This window comes from Carcharodon carcharias, chromosome 4, assembly GCF_017639515.1.
Source record: "Carcharodon carcharias isolate sCarCar2 chromosome 4, sCarCar2.pri, whole genome shotgun sequence".
Lineage (NCBI taxonomy): Eukaryota > Metazoa > Chordata > Chondrichthyes > Lamniformes > Lamnidae > Carcharodon > Carcharodon carcharias.
The window spans coordinates 42,373,335-42,393,174 of NC_054470.1; the positions used below are offsets into that span (position 1 = coordinate 42,373,335).

The 19,840-nt window shown below is 40.9% G+C and overlaps 1 protein-coding gene across 4 annotated transcripts in view; it reads left to right on the forward strand.

Moving 5' to 3' along the window:
* The window catches only part of syk (spleen tyrosine kinase), a 180,346-nt gene that overhangs the window by 100,950 nt on the left and 59,556 nt on the right, over positions 1-19,840 (forward strand). For all 4 annotated transcript variants that reach the window (XM_041186174.1, XM_041186172.1, XM_041186175.1 and 1 more), the window contains 3 exons: positions 636-774; positions 7,614-7,695; positions 12,107-12,156. In XM_041186174.1, the coding sequence (XP_041042108.1) occupies positions 636-774; positions 7,614-7,695; positions 12,107-12,156 (271 nt within the window). The remainder of the gene's footprint in view (positions 1-635; positions 775-7,613; positions 7,696-12,106; positions 12,157-19,840) is intronic.

A 19,840-nucleotide genomic window follows, 5' to 3' on the forward strand; every position in this document is an offset into this window, starting at 1 on the left:
GCCAAACCTGCAACATCTTGCAACTAGAAGAACAAGAATAGAAGATTCATTGGAACACAACCATTTCCGACAAGTTCCCCTCCAAACCACACACATCTGACTTGGAACTATATTGTTGCTCCGTCACTGGGTCAAAAACCTGGAACTCCCTGAAAGCGCTGCGGGTGTACCTCAAACCACATGGACTGCAGCTTTTCAAGAGGGCAGCTCACCACCACCTTTTCAAGGGCTATAAGAATGGGCAATCAATGCTTGCCTTGCCAGCGGAACTCTCATTCCATGAAAGAACTTTTAAAAATTAAAATGGGCAATAAATTCACTACAAAGGAGCAGTCCACTTAGGCTGTTTCCACTGAAGTCAATTACAAAGGCACTAAATATATTGCATTAAGCAGCCAGTTATTTCAAGCAGCAGTTGCATCAAACTTGTTGCATTGTGCAGTCAAAAATATAGCTGGACCATGAGTCTCAAAATAGTCATGCAATAAATGGTTTTGACTGATATCTGGTTGCTTATAGCGCCACAAGAGTCAAACAGAGAACTGGTGTAATTGAATTTGTTAATGGAACCAGCCTGAATAGTACATTGACATAGTGACTTTGCCTGAATAATCCCTGCAATTTCTTCTTTTCAGAATAAGAGATCGTGATGACAAGGGATCGTATGCTCTCTGCTTAATTCATGAGGGTAAAACATATCATTACCGAATTGACAGGGACAAAACAGGGAAACTATCCATTCCAGATGGGAAAAAATTTGACACCCTCTGGCAGGTAGAGTAACCTAGTGTTCAAAGGTTTTGTTGATCAGCCGAATATATTTTGCAATGCTGTTCTTTTACTCAGTTTGTTCAGTGCAAAATGCACAGCACTCTTCTGACCTGTTTAATTGAATTAGTTAATAAAAGTGGGGTTATTTTACAGACTCTTATAATTTCTATATTTGTGCCCTAGGATCCAATTTTGTCCTGTTTCATTTACATAAGGCTATAATTTTCTCTGGGCATTATTTTTAATACAGTGGTTAAAACTGTATTAAATTCCTGCCTGCCCTCTTTTATTTTGATAACCTATTTAAATTAATGCAGCAATTTAATATGAACCTCTCAGCCAATGTCCTAAAAATAGAAACCAAAAATTAAGTCCTTCAATCTGCCACATCTTTTTTGGTTTAAGGATTAGATTGACATACTTTGTCAGAATTTAATATGTAAGCATAGCTTAACTTTCACTGACACACTGATCACTTCTTAATTTTGTTTTTCTTTGCTCCTTCCGTTCTGAAGGCAGTGATTTATATCATGACAGTTCCACAAGTACCTGCACTAAGGAGCCTTTCCTTTTTTCTGATTTCTAGGCATTGGATGTGGTCATATTATTTGACCAAGGGAAGTTTCCCAGCTGAACTCTATCATGTCCTGAGACATTATCCACATATGCACACTTTTCAGCGAAGATTATAGCTCATGACTGGGATTGGGATTGTGGTTAAATTTAACCTTTTCTACCCTAGGGACACCAAAGCCAATTTCATGAAGCCCCATCGCTATTCTGATGGTTCTTAGATAATTTGTTAGGGTTTAAATCTAGCACTTGCTGGTCTATATGGCTCAGTACCAGAGCAGGTGATACATTTGCCAGCTGAGTCATTATGCTTAAACTTAAATTAACTTGTACACTGTTACTTGGTTGATGGAGCAAGAATCTGATCTGTATTAGGATTCTAATAACAAGTCTACAAACTCACCCTTCAACTTTTTCACCATGCCTATTAGAAGGAACCTATTATCCGTTTGATGCCTACTCCAGCTGCACAATCTATATTTGGAAACTGTCTGAGAAATTGTCTGTTGAAACCAAGACAGATCATATGGCCTCCTGCTCCTAACGCATTCCTCCCTGGAATCTCAAAACTGTGGAACTCTTCAGCTCTATCAGTCTTTCCTTTCTGCAATCTTCAGGCTTTTAAAAACCAAACACTACTTCCTTGTCATTTATCTTTTTTTCAATCTTGCTGTTACCCTACACTTTGTTTTCTAAAAAATGAAACTGCATGTATCTGCACGGGTCAGGGCACTGGGATACCAATCTGTTAGCCCATTTCATTGCACGAATCCAAACCTTTTAACACCTTAGCTTTGATATTTACGGACAGGTGAGGAGGGTGCAGGTAAGGCCATAAACAGCCAAAGAACCTGGCAAGACCAGTGGTGAGAAGCTTCTGCCAATCTTAATTTCAGAATATTCATTCATGGGATGTGGGCATCGCTGGCTAGGGCAGCATTTATTGCCCATCCCTGATTGCCCTTGTTCAGAGGGCATTTAAGAGTCAAACACATTGTTGTGGGTCTGGAGTCACATGTAGGCCAGACCAGGCAAGGATTTCCTTCCCTAAAGGACATTAGTGAACCAGATGGGTTTTTACAATAATCAGCATTGGTTTCATAATCATCATTAGACTCTTAGTTCCAGATTTGTATTGAATTCAAATTCCACCATTTAAGAGTCAAACACATTGTTGTGGGTCTGGAGTCACATGTAGGCCAGACCAGGCAAGGATTTCCTTCCCTAAAGGACATTAGTGAACCAGATGGGTTTTTACAATAATCAGCATTGGTTTCATAATCATCATTAGACTCTTAGTTCCAGATTTGTATTGAATTCAAATTCCACCATTTGCCATGGCAGGATTCAAATCTGGCTCCCCAGAGCATTACCCTGGGTTTCTGGATTACTAGTCCAGCAACAACACCACTACACCATCATCTCCCCATAATATGTTTTAGCTCTTAGTCCCAAATGACATCCGTTCAAATGAACCTTCTAGATAGTGGACAGGAGGGTACACTAATGGTAGGAGACCAAGGTTGAGAACCCCTAGGGACCGTCTGTGGCAATTAGCAGGACAGAGGCTCATGATTGGCAACCTCTCCTCAGTCCTCCCAATCAGGACTGGGTCAGGGGTAAGTAGGATGGGGGAAGTGGAGAGAAGTCAGCAACTGGGGCTTGGGGAGGCCAAAAGCTTCCTTGAGGGGCTGAGGGGAGCACCCCTGCTCCTCTTGGCCTACAAGTGCTGATAGAGGCACCTAACCCATGCAGCTGGTAGCTCCCACCTCCCTTTCACTGCCAAGTTTCCCAACCCCTGGGGAACATGTGCAGCAGTTGTATATTTTAAATTTGGGCCAACTACACTGTGGAAACCGAATTTAAAAATGTTCGTTCAGTATCCCACTCTCCACAGTACAACAGTAGAACCCAACATGATGTAGCATGTGGGATGTATTAAGGGCTCCTTGCGAGTTTTTCATTTTTACCTGCTCCTAACCCTTTCCTGTATGCTGTGGAAGAACTAATTATCAAGGCCCTTGTACGGATAGTAACTGAACTTTTGTTCGATCTATATCAACAATAGCTGAATAAACCCTTTAAGCAGTTTTCACTTCTTTTGGAAAAATTCAATACCCTCTTTCTAAACTTCAGTCTATCTCATTATATCAATCTCTTTATTTCCTTCTAATTGTACATTTGCTCATTTCATTTCTTTTTATGAGCTTACATGCTGTTGTGGGTTGTGCAATTTTGTAAACTTGGGCCTTCAGCTGCCTCCCTGGAAGTCTTGGCAGAATCAACACTTATTTGGCTGGGTGGGTCTATTCCAATTGCATCAAGTTCATGGTACGTTCATACACCAACCGAAACATTGCCATCTCTTGTATTATTGTTTTGGTTTCTGCTGCAATGACAACTTAAATCAGTTAAAAAGGTTGGACTTGAATAATTAGATTATTTCCCTTTGTTTCGTTAAATTTTCTCCAAACTATTACTGGACCATTGATGGGAGGGATAATATTTTAATATTGCTTTAAGGTAACATTCCATCAAAATAGTGCAACACTAGGATTGGAAATATTGAACTATTTTAAATGCAAAATCATTTGGGAAAAATTACTTTTTTGCCCACCCTTCACAGAGACATAGGCCAGAATTTTTCTGTCGGCGAGTTGGGGGCGGGGTCCGCTTGCCGACATGAAAATGACGGGGGATGATGTCAGGAGGAACCCCTGACTTCATCCTGCTTCATTTAAATATTGAGGAAGACAGGCAGACAGCTGATTTTGCTGTCCGCCCGCCAAACTGCCAGTGGCCAATTGAGGCCATTGACAGGATAATTAAGCCAATTAAAGGCCCTGCCCATCCAACCTTAAGGCTGGCGGGCAGGCCAGGAGCCCCAGCGGGCTTCTGAAAAAAACATGGAACCTCATCCACTGGCGGGATGAGGTTTCATGTCTGTTTTTAAAAAACTTTAATAAACTTTGTGATATTTATTAACATGTCCCATCTCATGTGACATTGTCGCATGAGGGAGACATGTTAATAATTTTTTATTTTTCTATTTTTTAAGTTTATAAAACTTTCAGCGCTCTCCATGAGACAGCACTTAGTCTCAGGGAGCTGTGTGCACTTTGATAGTTGGGGAATATCCCTCCCTGCAACCCCCCCCCCCCCCCAACCCTGCACAGTGCGCTTCCCATCGGGTGGCCCGCTAGGCGGGCCTTAATGGGCCTGCCCACTCAAAATGGCGGCGGGGCCCATTTCGGCAGCGGCGATTGGCTGCCCGCCCACCGCTGAGCCGGTGGGGCCCGCCCGCCAACTAACGGCAAAACTCTGCCCATAGACTGGGATTTTCCAACCCTGTTGTGGTGGGACCTGCTGCAGGGGACTCGGCGGCCCATCCAAAGTCCATTGGTTTTCAATAGGGTCAAACAATCCCGGCGGTGGGTGGGGCCAGAAATTCAGCACATCCTGCTAGCACTGGAAGGAAATTGGAATAAAATAAAAATCATTTAAGTAGGATTTGTTTGTATCACAGGTAAGCAAGTCTAGCTCAAGCTGATGGAATGCGTCTCCTAATTGTGCTAGCTGTATCAGTCTATGGGGTGTTTATTTTGGGTAGTCTGAAATTAGTTTCTTGTAGACAGGGGTGTACAACAAAGAACTATCCTTAATTTAGTACAAGTTATCACTAGATTTCCAATTTATTCCGAGAAACCACAAGGTTGGTGGGTGTGGAACTGGAAAATATGGAAAGACTGTTTTTAAGAATGGAGTGTGTCCTTTCACCTATATTAGATTAGTTTTAAATTTGCTCATTATTGCAAATGTATGCCTAAACCTCTTCTTATTGCATGGCATAAAACTCAACTTTGCGTCTTTTCAGAATTACATTTAAGAAACAAAAAAAATTGAAAAGAAGCTGGTTTCTCAGCAATGAAACAGAGACTAGCGTAATTCTCAATGGATTTGATGCTTGATTGAATACAGTTCCTTGATTCTGCTGGCTGGCATACTGTCAATGGGAAGTGATAGGTGAAACGATAAAAATAAACTTTAAAAAACTCACATCTCATTTGAGAAATACCGTATGGGTGATGGGGTATGAAATGTCATTTAACTTTCAGAGTACAGACAGTATTTTAAAAATGAGATGGTCCTAAGGCACTAAAGATTGCCTGTGTCGTTAATATAATAAAAAAACAGAATGCCGAGTGTCACATATGTGCAGTGGAAGAGATACAACTGATTGATTGTACAAAAGAAATCCACATAACTTCTTTGCTGTAGACAAATTATTTCCACTTCATTTGAATATGATGGATGCCAATGAATCTTTTCTTCTTGTAATATCTTGCTCGTCAATAACTTCAAAGGAATTGGTTGTTTAAAAGTGCTTTGCGATATTTTGAGACATGTGGCAAGACACAGAATGTCACCAGGAATGCCCTCAGGAGTTTTTCCATTTGGCACTGTAACTTCATCAGAAATTCCAGATACAGAGCTTCCTAAGACGTTTCAGAATTCAATAAAGCACTGAGCAATAGATCAAAGCAGAGAACACATGGAATTTTTTGATAAATGTTTACTGTAGGGATTTACTGCCAATTGTTAAAACAAAAATGTTGGAATATCAGCAAACTCTGGAATTGTATTAAATCTGCTAAAGCCAGAGATCCTAGTTTGAGAAAGAAAGACCTAAGTTCATTTTGGGACTTATAAAGTTTTTAGTGTTTTTTTCTGCATGTGCAGCAGCTATTTTATCACACACTGTAGATTCTACAGCCAGCAATGAGATGAACAAGCAGCTCATGTGTTTCTGGTTGTGTTAGTTTAGAAAGGAATGCTGTAATTGAAACCCAAAGCAGATTTCAGTTTTATAGTAAATCCCTACAGTAAACATTTATCAAAAAATTCCATATGTTCTCTGCTTTGATCTATTGCTCAGTGCTTTATTGAATTCTCAAACAACAGCAATAGTTAGCTCTTTTTTATTCATATATACATATATATTTAAAAAAACATGTTTGTAATGTAATATTGTATGTTTGTGATATTGTAAAAATGTAACTAAAGCTGTTTTGATTCAACCATGTTAGCTAAACGACACCATAACTAGTCAGATCCTAACAGTTGTCTCCTCCAACTACCAAGAAACCACATAAGGCATTTATTTTTAAAAACAAGATGATCTCTAATTTTAACTTTTTTAGTTTTTAGTTTTTTTTAATAGCTTACTTCTCTTTTTACATTTTTTCTTTCCCTGAGGTCAGGTAAATCACCTGGTCAGTCCCTCTTTCTCCCTGACCCAAATTTCATCCCTCTTCTGACTGAAACCTGCATGCTCAACATTTACGTAGAACCAAGCTTTTCTACTTGATTAAAACTGACCCCTTCCCCATCATTCTAACTTGTCCAACTCCAACCCTAACTGGACTATCTAATCAGCCCAAGATTAATTTGATTGTGACTTCTTGCCCTCTAATTGGAATCTTCTCAATTATCTGTAGACTGTAGCAGTCGACTTCTGCATGACAGCTTCCCTGTTAATTTTCTAAAAATAGCCTAATTTCTTTCTCACTGTCATTGCTCTTTTCAATGTCAGGGAGCATGAAAGCCAGGGAAGTGAGTTTCTGCAGAAACCAATTACAGTTCGATACCTGTACATGTGAGTTTGGAGAAAACCACAAAATGATAGATATTAAAAGAAAAAAGTTGGTCCATCTTGAATTTCCAAAAATTGAATATGTGGATGAAGAATAACACACCAGCTTTGAGTTTCCACATGGTCCTGTTGGTTTTTCAGTGCAATTTGAAAATTAGCTTAATCGGTGCAAACGATTAAGGAAATTTAAATGCAAATTATGTCGACTAAAAATTGAGGTTCCGTGATCTTTAAAAATAATATTATTTATAAATGGCAAAAGGAAGAGAAAAATAAAGGAAGAGAGAAAAAAATTAGATAGCAGGAGGAAGAGACATCACTAAAGAAAAAGAGATCATTTTCATTTCTTTCACTGTTGCACTGATTAACTTGTTTCCTTCAAAATTTTTGTGCATTTATTAACTCATTTGCAGAGCAAAACAGTGCAGAGAAAAATTAAAAACTCTATTATGATAGTCTCTACCTATAGTAGGTGAAGAATAGGTTAGAAATAAATGGTTATGTCTTATAACTGCAGAAAAGAGATGTTGAAATAAAGTCTGACAAATATTTTACTCTAAAGCATTGTTATATGTATTTTTAATTTTAATTTTAATATGGAAAATCTTCTCTCTAGATGGTTGACCATTATTATTACAAGTCTGACGGTCTTCTTCAAGTTCTCACTGAACCGTGTCCAAATCCTGATCATCCAGTTGGTATGTTGCCACACCTCCATTTCTATTTATTATTGAGATAGATAGGGGAGGTGGAAGCAAGGGAGCTAACATTTCTTGTTGAAGAAGAGTAACACAAGCAATGAACTGTGAGAGTACAAATTTCGGCAAAATGGCGTCAGGGAAAAGGACATCATGAAGAGGTTGCAATACCTTCTGCAGGGGAAAGGGAATGAGCCAGAAGTTGTGTTATATGTTGATACCGATGGCAGAAAGAGAGCAGGTATTGATGTCCTATGGACAGATTTTTAGGAGCTATGGAGGTTAAAATGTAGGACCACGTATAGTATCTCTGGATTACTTCCAGTGGTGCATGCTAGTGAAAGTAGAAATAAGAATATAAGGAGGATCTATACTTGACTTGAGGCATGGTGCAGGAGGGAGGTCTTCAGATTCCTCTGGTATTGGGGTTAGTTCTGGGTCAGGAGGTACCTATTCAAAAGGGATAGATTGCACAGGAATGGGATCAATGTTCTCAGAGAGACGTTCACCAGTGTGGTTAGTGAGGATTTAAACTAAATTGACAAGGGAGTAGAGACCAGTGTATATGGTAGAAAAGGGGAACAAGGTACATAATATGCGAGATATAACGAAGGAAGTAGAAGAAAGGCAAATAAGGTGCATAAAGTGAGTGCTGGATAGCTCTAGAGAAGGAAGTACTACTATATTAGATAGCAGCAGACTAAGGGAATACAAAGATAGGTTTACAGTGTATGTTCATAAACTCACAAAGTGTGGTGAATAAGGTTGGTGAGTTACAAGCACAAATAGATGTAGTGGCAGTAACAGAAACATAGTTTTAAAATAGAGTCCTGGGTTCTTAATATTCACGGATACAAAGTGATCATAAAAGATATGGAAGGAAGAAAGAGAATTGGGATGATAGTACTGATAATGGAAGACATTGTTGTGTTGGAAATAGAGTATGTTTCTCAGTCCAACTAGGAAGGAGGCATTGCCGGATCTGGTGCTGGGGAATGAGGTGGGCCAAGTGGACCCTGTGTCTTACAAGAACACTTGGGAACTTCTAAATTGGAAGAGGGCTAACTTAAGTGGGAGGAGAAGGGATCGAGCCAGGGTAAAATAAAACCAAAAACCACTGACAGAAAAAAACTGTGACAGGTCCTTAAGGAGGAGCTGTTTCAGGTATAGGCTAGGTATATTCCAACAAGGGCAAAAGGTGGGGAAACCAAAGCCAGGCTTTGTTGTATGACAAAGGAGATACAGAATATGGTCAAACAAAAACCAGACGATGTAAGGTAAATTCTTTAAGTGAGAACCAGACCAAATATAATACATTGATAGGGGAATTGAAGAGAAAAACAATAAGACTGATGGGAGAATATGAGAATAGAATGGCAGTTAATACAAAGAGCGACCCAAAAATCTTTTATTGGCCTGTAAATGATACGCAGGTCATAAAAGGCAGTGTAGGTCCTATTAGGGACAAAGAGGGTGATATATGCTTAGAGGCACAGGGCAAGGATATGATACTAAATGGATACTTTAGATTTGTATTTACTAAGGAAGAAAATGCTGACAAAATATCAGTGGAAGAGGAAATGGTAGCATTAATAGATGGAATGAAAATTGCTAGGATGTATTAAGGCTGGGTATGTTTAGAATGGATAAGTCACCTGGTCCAGATGGCTTGAATTCCTGGTTGCTAAAGAGAGCGTGGGTGGAGATAGCAGAATGGCTTGTAATCTTCAACTCTTCCCTAGATATGGGAGAGGTACCAGAGGATTAGAGAGTGCAAATGGGACACCCTTATTCAAGAAAGGGAGTAAGGACGTTCCTAATAACTGCAACCTAGTCTGTCTAGCATCAGTGATGGGTAAGGTTTTAGAAACAATAATCAAGGAAAAAATGAATAGACAGTTGCAGGTGTTTGACTTAATTAAAGAGAACCAGCACTGATTTATAGAAGGCAAATCATACTTGACTAATCTAATTGAATTTGTTGATGAAGAAACAGAGAATGTCAATGAAGGGAATGTAATGGATGGTGTTTATATGGATTTTAAAAAAGCATTTGACAAAATACTGCAAAAAAGATTGGTCAACAAAATTGAGGCATATGGAACAGGAGGGTCAATGTTGGCTTGGTTAAAAAAATGGCTTAAGGACAGAAAAACTAAGTTGTGGTAAATGGTTGATTTTCAGACTGGAGGATGGTAGACAGTGGGTTTCCCCAAGGGTCAATGCTAAGTCCACTGACTTTTTAAAATACACAAATGACTTGGATATTGGAACACAAAGTAAAATTTCAAAATTTGCCAATCATACCAAACAATGAGGTATGGCAAACAGTGAGGATGATACCAATAGACTGCAACAGGACAGAGAGGCTAAAAGAATGGGTAGACAGGTGCCAAATCGAATTTAATGCAGAGAAGTATGAGGTGATGCATTTTGAAAGAAGCAATAAGGAGAGACAATATAGACTTAATGGCAGTTCTAAGAATATGGAGGGACAGAGGGAACTGGGGGTGCATGTCCATGGACCTTTGAACATGGTAAGACATATTGATAGAGTAATTATCAAAACATAAGGACCTTGTGCGTCATAAAATGAGGCATTGAGTACAAAATCAGGGAAAGTACCCTGAATCTTTGAAAATTCTGGTTCGGCCACAAATAGATTTCTGGTCATCACACTTTGGGAAGAATGTGAAGTTCCTTGAGAGGGTGCAGAGGAGATTATCCAGAATAGTTCTAGGATTGTGGGGAGTTTAGTTACAAGGTTAGGTTGGTGAAGCTGGGGTTGTTCTCCTTGGAACAAAGGAAATAGAGGGGAGATTTGATAGAGGTGTACAAGATAATGACAGCTTTATATAAGGTAAACATAGAAAACCTGCTCCCATTAGCTGATGGTACAAGGACTAAGGGACATAAATTTAAGATTTTGGACATAAGATGCAGAGGGAATGTGAGGAAGAACCTTTTTGCGCAGCGAGTGCTAATTGGCAAATTTTGCCTTGTGTTCCAATATCCAAGTAATTTGTACATATTAAAAAATCAATGGAAATCACTGCCTTTGAGGTGGTGGAAGTGGAGATGTTCAATGATTTCAAAAGGAAATTGGATGAGCACTTGAGGGAAACAAGCTTGCAGGGCTCTGGGGATAGAGCAAAGGGACTGGATTACTCTTCACAGATGAAGTCAATGGGCAAAATGTCCTCCTTCACGGTGTAATGACTATGACTCGACATCTGTGAAACTGTTCTTGAGGAAATTTACCTAGAAAATGGCCCCAATAGGGTTTTTAAAAAAAGAAACACATCAAATATTTATTTTCTTTCTATCCCCAGTTTTTTTCCCCATTTACCTCTCTTCGCCTGAAGTGCTGACTCTTCTTGGGGTACAAATTTGCAGGCATCATTTCTACCTGGATGTCTTTTCCATGTGGTCTTTCTTCATGCATCTACAGCTCAGACAATGATTTCAGCAAGCTTTTTAACTACAAGGGATGTAACAGCCTAGCCTGTCCCTGTATCCACCACCTGTATCCACCTGACAGCTGTAGACTTGCACCTTTCAACAAACCAGGAGAAGGCTGTTTTCACTTTTGTCCACCCATAGTTCAAAGGGACTCACTGAGATCAATTAATTCAACATACACTCATAATACCTAGGATTTTGCTCACTTGTTTGACTTGGTGCTGCAAAGCCAATTTCTTTAGTTCTAAGAATGCTTGCATGGTATCATCACTACACAGCTTTTAACATGATGCAGATAATAGTAATGCTTCTGTGGGGCTGTTACAGTGTTGCTACTATCAACGAACACTTTCCATAGTATATTAATAGTTTACTCACTCAGCAGCTACTTGCACTAAGGGTGAAAATGTATGTCTTTTGAAGAACTATAAAATAATTTTGGGATTGATAAATGGGATTACAATGTGTATGGGGTCAATTGCAACAATATTACATTCACACTGTAATTTCAAACCACTCCTGAATGGTATGACAAGAGGGAATTCAAGAATTTAGAGGAGGAAAGGAATTCACTCAATCCTGGTATACCTAGCATCTCTTTCAACTACCCTCCATCCTTGTGAATTTTGTAATGTGCTGTGGAACTAGCAAAACTGTTAATTCCTGTGACATTTGCACCTTATGCAGTAAACTTTCAGCCTGTTAGTTACGTCACAAGTTTGCTAAAAATAACATGCCTGCAACTGTTCATGCAAAGTTATGCTGTAAGTGTGACCTGTTTTGAAAATCATGTCCATCAATTCAAATGAAGCAATATTACACTGTTTGCAGAATTAGTTTATCCCACAGTCTTAAGTCAAGAAATATTGAAATTCCATATAAAAGACTACTTGATATACAGATTCTATGATTCCTAATTGTGTCCCATTACTATGATTTTGTTTTCTAGATGCCTTTGGGTTAACTCCTGCACCACCAGTTCCAAGTAACCATCCTCAGGTAAGAATGTATTTAACACCAATGTGGTAAAGAGCTGAACAGTTTTCAGATTCTATAAAAGGACTCTACTGCTCATTGTCTTAACTAAACACATCTGACTATGGTAAACCTTGATGTTGTCTTAACGAATTAGAATCTCTGGAAATAAAATTCCTAGGAAAATAGTACACAGTGTTAGTCCTTGTGTGAAGTAAAATTTTAGTTTAACATACAGGTTATTCAAATATTTATTATTTACTTTCTGCTTTTCATGGCTTCTTTGCTGACCCATTCGAGTGCAGCAGGGTGACTTGCCCACTGGTTCTTTTTAACCTTCTCTCTGGGGAAGGATCTTGTCTTTTCTTGGCTCTTCCCACAAATATGCTGACGAAACCAGAGATTTGCTGCGTGGGGAACTGCAGGGATGAATTCAAATTCTGTAAGTGTTTTACTGGGCCAAATACACCAGACTATCAGACCACTATAATTCAATAGCGCTTGATTTTTTTTGATCAATTAAGCCGTCAACCTACTGCTTTCATGGAATAGGCATACAGTTTGGGATTTCACAGCAGATTCCTTACCCTGCGCTGACAAACTTTGATTTGCACATACCAGATCCTTCAGTGTGGCTACCTCCAGTCAAAGGCTAATAAGTGTTTTAAATAAAGATATTTTGTCTGCAACAAGAGCAGCATCCAATGGGTGGCGAAAACTTCATAGAAATAATTTGGTTGAAAGAAGCTTGCTAATTTGGGTAGTTATATTTAAATTGTGCAGTAAAATCTTGGACTTTGTTGACTTGTTACGTAAGACTAAATATTACCATACCATATATGGGTTCTGGGGGCAGGGGGGTGATTTCCATCTTGCTGTGTTCCATATTTGCACCAGAGAAGAGCAGCAGTGGAATGCAGGTTTCATAACTGGACAAAGTGCCGAGTTACTGGTGAGTTCCCATCTATTCTGATTTTCAGATAGATCTTGATTCTAGTATCAGAATCTCTGCCTGCAACAGGCAGGAGGCTTGTACACTAATGTGCCCGATTGAGAGCTGCTTGGCTACAGCATCTCTGAACCAAGGAAACCTGGTACACGCATATCAATTTCTACTCCAGATGATCACTAACTGAAGGCCTGGAATCTTTTCTGGTGAAAGATCATTGACCTGAAACATTAACTCTGCTTTTTCTCCACAGATGCAGTTTTAGTTTTTATTTCAGATTTCCAGCAATATTTTGCTTTTTTATTAGTGGCTATCTGAAAGGTTCAAATTGTGTCATTTAGCACAGGATTATAGGGAGCATTTTGTGAGTTTGTGCTCCCAATGCAGCAACTCACTCATTAGGAACATCGGCTGGATTGTATGCTCTCCCACTGGTGGGTGTGAAGGCAGGGTAGCTTATAAAATCCAGCACCTATTCACCTGCTCCTGCACCCACCACAATTAAAAGGGGGAGAGGGGAGCCATTGGATTGCCTGTCTACCCTTGGGCCTATTGAGGCCCTTATATGGCCAATTGATGACCACTTAAGTGCTTCATCCTGTCACTGCCATTTTTAAATCCATGGTGGGAGAAGGCCCATGTCAGTTGAGAAGCCTGGCACCTTTAGGTGCACAGGCTGGTGTTGGGCAATGGTGGGGGGAAGCTACTTTGCGGGATCACTATGCTGACCCAGGGCATGCACCCACATTAACTCTCACCCCGACCTCTCTTGCCCCATCCAAAAAACCCCTCACTCTCCTCACCAGGGTCTGCCAACCCGACCCCGGTGAGATACCAGACTTAACTATCTGTTTGGGCAAAAGCTAAAAGCAAAAAACTGTGGATGCTGGAAATCCAAAACAAAAACAAAAATAAAAAAGCCTGGAAATACTCAGCAGGTCTGACAGCATCTGTGGAGAGGAATACAGTTAACATTTCGAGTCCGTATGACTCTTCAACAGAACTAAGGAAAAATAGAAGAGAAGTGAAATATAAGCTGGTTTAAGGGGAGGGTGGGACAAGTAGAGCTGGATAGAGGGCCAGTGATAGGTGGAGATTGCCAAACTGGAGGAACAGCACCTCATCTTCCGACTAAGCACTTTACAGCCTTCCGGACTGAATATTGAGTTCAACAACTTTAGATCATGAACTCTCTCCTCCATCCCCACCCCCTTTCTGATTCCCCTTTTTCCCAATAATTTATATATATTTTTCTTTTCCCACCTATTTCCATTATTTTTAAATGTATTTCTATCCATTGTTTTATCTCTACCTTTTAGCTTATTTTGATCCCTTCCCCCCCACCCCACCCTCACTAGGGCTATCTGTACCTTGCTCGTCCTGCATTCTACCCTTAATGTCATGTATTAGCACATTTCTTAGCTAATATCACCACCATCAACACCTCTTTGTCCTTTTGTCTATGACATCTTTTGGCAATCTCCACCTATCACCGGTCCTCTATCCAGCTCTACTTGTCCCACCCTCCCCTTAAACCAGCTTACACTGCACCTCTCTTCTATTTTTCCTTAGTTCTGTTGAAGAGTCACACGAGCTCGGAACGTTAATTGTGTTCCTCTCCGCAGATGCTGTCAGACCTGCTGAGTTTTTCCAGCTATTTTTATTTTTGCTTTTGTATCTGCTTGTGCACCTTGGTGTGTGCCACTCCCAGTGGCACTGCTAGGACTATGGAGTTGCTAGTCATCGATTGGGTAGATCATCCACTTGGCACTTATGGCTAAAGATGGTTGCACATACTTCAGCCTTATCTTTTGCCCTGATGTCCTGGATTCCCCCATCATTGAGGATGAGGATACTTGTGGAGACTCCTCCTCCTCCTTCAGTTAGTTGTTCAATTGTTCACCACCATTCATGACTGGATGTGGCAGGACAGCAGAGCTTAGATATGATCTGTTGATTGTGGGATTGCTTAGCTCTGTCTATTACATGCTGCTTCCAATGTTTGGCATGCAAGTAGCCTTGTGTTGTAGTTTCACCAGGTTGATGCCTCATTTTTAGGTATGCCTGGCACTGCTCCTGACATGACCTGCTGCACTCTTCATTGAAGCAGGGTTGATCCCCCTGGTAATGGTAGAGTGGGCGATATGCCGGCCAAGATGTTACAAATGTAGAGTTTTTTTTTTTGCTGCTGCTGGCCCACAGCACCTCATGGATGCCCAGTTTTGAGCTGCTATATCTATTTGAAATCTATCCTGATTAGCACAGTGGTAGTGCCACACCATCGTGTTGATGGAGGGTATCCTTGAAGTGAAGATAGGACTTCGTCCCCTCTCTGCAAGAATTGTGCATTTGTCACTCCTACCAACACTGTCGTGGACAGATGCATCTCCGACTGGTGGATCAATGAGGGTGAGTTCAAGTAGGCTTTTCCACCTGGTTCCCTTACCACCTGCCGAAGTCCCAGTCGAGCAGTTATGTCATTTAGGACTCAGCCAGCTGGGTCAGCAGTGGTGCTACTGAGCCACTCTTGGTGGTGAACATTGAAGTCCCCCAACCAGAGTACATTCTGCACCCTTGCCACCCTTGGTGCTTCCTCCAAGTTCGACATGGAGGAGTATTGATTCACCAGTTGAGGCTGGATGATAGGTGGTAACCAGCAGAAGATTGCCCATGTTTGAATTAACTCCATGAGATTTCATGGGGTCCAGAGTCGATGTTGAGAACTCTCAGGGCAACTCCCTCTGGGCTGTATACCACTGTGCCGCCACCTCGGGGTCTGTCCTGTTGGTGGGATGGTGAAGGTGGTGTCTGGGACATTATCTGTAAGGTATGATTCCGTGAGGATGACTATGTCTGGCTGTTGTTTGACTAGTCTGTGAGACAGCTCTCCCCATTTTGGCACTAGCCCCAGATATTAGTAAGGAGGACTTTGCAGGGTCAACAGGGCTGAGATTGCCATTCTCGTTTCCAGTACCTAGATCGATGTCAGGCACCCAGAAGGAAAAAGCAGTAAAAACTGGGAAATAAAAATACTGGTCCAAACTGGTCTTGTATACTTTAAAATGGAATACCAGTACAAACTGGGAAAGAAGAGTATGGGTCCGAACTGCTTTTTCCTTCTGGGCAGTCTGTCTGATTTCATTCCTTTTAGACTTTGTAACAGTTTGATACAACTGAGTGACTTGGTAGGTCATTTCAGAGGGCATTTAAGAGTCACCAAATTGTTGTGGGTCTGGAGTCACATGTAGGCCATTCCAGATGAGGATGGCAGGTTTCCTTCCATAAAGGGCATTAGTGAACCTGCTGGGTTTTTATGTCAATCAACAATAGTTCTGTGGTCACCTATTAAAACTTTCAATTCCAGATTTATTGATTGAATTTAAAATGTGGGATTTGAAACAGTGTCCCCAGAAAGGATACACTTGCCATAGAGGGAGTGCAACGAAGGTTCACCAGACTGATTCCTGGGATGGCAGGATTGTCGAATGTTGAGAGATTGGACTGACTAGGGCCTGTATTCACTAGAGTTTAGAAGAATAGTAGGAAAAGATCTCATTGAAGTGTATAAAATTCTGACAGAGCTGGGCAGACTGGATGTAGGGATGATGTTTTCTCTGGCTGGGGTATCTAGAACAAGGGGTCACAATCTCAGGAGACGGAATAGACCATTTAGGACTGAGATGAGGAGAAACTTCTTCACTCAGAGGATGATAAGACTGTGGAATTCTCCACCACAGAAAGCTGTAGATGCTAAGTTATTGAATACATTTAAGAAGGAAATAGATAGATTCCTGGACTCTAAAGGTGTCAGGGGGTATGGGGAGAGAGCAGGGGTATGGTGTTGAGATAGAGGATCAGCTATGATCATATTGAATGGCAGAGTAGGCTCGAAGGGCCGAATTACCTTCCTCTGCTCCTATTTTCTATGTTTCTGTTTCTTTCTACTCAAAGAGTAGGAATAAATGGGTCTTTTTCCAAATGGCAGGCAGTGACTAGTGGGATACCGCAGGGATTGGTGCTGGGACCCCAGCTATTCACAATATATATTAATGATTTAGATGAGGGAACTAAATGTAATATCTCCAAATGTGCAGATAACACAAAGCTGGGTGAGAGGGTGAGCTGTGAGGAGGATGCAGAGATGCTTCAGTGTGATTTGGACAAACAGAGTGAATGAACAAATGCATGGCAGATGCAGTATAATGTGGATAAATGTGAGGTTATCCACTTTGGTAGCAAAAACAGGAAGGCAGATTATTATCTGAATAGCTATAAATTGAGAGAGGGGAATGTGCAACGAAACCTTGGTGTTCTTGTATACCAGCCACTGAAGGTAAGTATGCAGGTGCAGCAGGTGGTAAAGAAGGCAAATGGTATGTTGGCCTTCATAGCGAGAGGATTCAAGTACAGGAGCAGTGATGTCTTGCTGCAATTATACAGGGCCTTGGTAAGACCACACCTGGAATATTGTATGCAGTTTTGGTCTCCTTATCTGAGGAAGGATGCTCTTGCTATAGAGGGAGTGCAGTGAAGATTTACCAGATTGATTCCTGGGAAGGCAGGACTGACATATTGAGTTGGTTAGGATTATATTCACTGGAGTTCAGAAGAATGAGGGGGGATCTCATAGAAACCTATAAAATTCTAACAGGACTAGACAGGGTAGATGCAGGAAGGATGTTCCTGATGGTGGGGGAGTCCAGAACCAGGGGTCACAGTCTGAGGGTACGGGGTAGACCATTTAGAACTGAGATGAGGAGAAATTTCTTCACCCAGAGAATGGTGAGCCTGTGGAATTTGCTCCCACAGAAAGTAGTTGAGGCCAAAAAATTTTTGTTTTCAAGAAGGAGTTAGATATAGCTCTTGGGGCAAAAGTGATCAAAGGATATGGGGAGAAAGCGGGAGTAGGCTATTGAGTTGGATGATCAGCCATGATCATAATGAATGGCGGAGCAGGCTCGAAGGGCTGAATGGCCTACTCCTCCTATTTTCTATGTTTGTATTTTTCTATTAGCCTGGGACTCTGGATTACAACCCAGTGTCATTACCACTATGCCACTGCCCCCCTTCGCTATTTTTATTTTTTATTTTGCATTCTCTAGTTTAGTTAAACTGTGCTACAACAAAGATAGATTTATAAATGGGTAATTGTATTGATCAGAAAATATCAGCAACATATCTTTTTGGTTTAGATGAACTGCTCTGCTGCTACAGATTTTAAATCACACATCCACTGTTGCCAACCCTTTATCAGCATGAATTTGTTGGCTTGCAGCAGTGTCTCAGTTGAATTCCGGTGTTTTTCACAGTTTTGAAAAACCGTGAGATACAGCTTCTGGTTTCAAAAATTTAATCAGTCAACAGCCGAGGCATTCTGCAAGCTTACCTCATTGAATTTGAAAATTAGACCCAAAGTCTTGACTTACAGGAAGATTCAGTGAATTGCTTAAAATGCAAGCGGAGTGGGAATGGGTGACCGCCAGAAGCAAGGGGACCAGGCAGGTAGCGAGGGAATCCCTTGAGTGCATCTCGCTCGCAAACTGTTTTTCGGCCTTGGAAAATGGTGAGAGTAACAGTTCCTCTGTGGAGGCCAACCAGAGGAAAGGCTATGGCATTGTGGGTGGTCCTGCTGCTCAGGGCAGGAGGAAGAAGTGTGGAAGGGCAATAGTGGTAGGGGATTCATTAGTGAGGGGAGCAGACAGGTGCTTCTGCAGTTGTAGATGTGACTCCAGTCTATAGATGAGATAGAGAAGGGAATAGAAGGTGGGGGGGCGGTTGCAATATTGATCAAGGAATGAATTATAGCAGCAAGGAGGGATGATGTTTTGGAAGGATCATCAAATGAAGCCATTTAGGTTAAAGTAAACAACACAAAAGGGGCCAACAAGGTGTTGGGTGTGTACTATAGGCCCCCAAACAGTCAAGGAGAGATAGAGGATCAAATATGCAATCACATTTCAGAGAAGTGTAAGAATAATAAGGCAGTAATAGTAGGGAATTTTAATTACCCAAATATTAACTGGGAAGTTTTAGTGTGCACATAAGGAAGGAGCAAAATTCTTAACTTGCATCCAGGAAAACTTTTTCAGTACGTAAAAAGCCCAACAAGGAAGGGGGCAGTTCTGGATCTAATATTCGGAAATGAGTCCGGGCAGCTGGAAGGCGTCTCAGTAGGGGAGCATTTTGGAGATAGTGACCATAACTCACTTAGATTTGGGTAGTTGTGGAAAAGGATAAGGTTGGGCTGGGAATAAAAGTTATAAACTGAGGAAAGGCTAATTTTACTAAGATGAGAAATGATTTGGCCCAAGTGGACTGGGAGCAGCTACTTTCAGATAAGTCTTTGTCAGAGCATTGGGAGGCATTCAAGGAGGAAATACTGAGAGTACAGGAGAAATCTGGAGAACCCTGGATGTCAAGGGACATAAAGGTTATGATAAAGAAAAAGAAGCTTATGGAAGATACCGAGGGCTCAATACGGCAGAGTCCTTAGAGGAGTATAAAAAGTGCAGAGGGGATCTTAAAAAGGAAATTGGGAAAGCTCAGAGAGTGCATGAGAAAGCATTAGTGGTTAGAATAACGGAAAACCCAAAGGGGATTTTTAAATATATGAAGAGCAAGAGAATAATTAAGGAGAGAGTAGGGCCAATTAGAGGTAATCTGTGCATGGATCCGGAAGACGTGGGTGCAGTCCTCAATAAATACTTTGCGTCAGTCTTCACAATGGAAAAGGATGATGCAGGTATAAACATCAGGGTG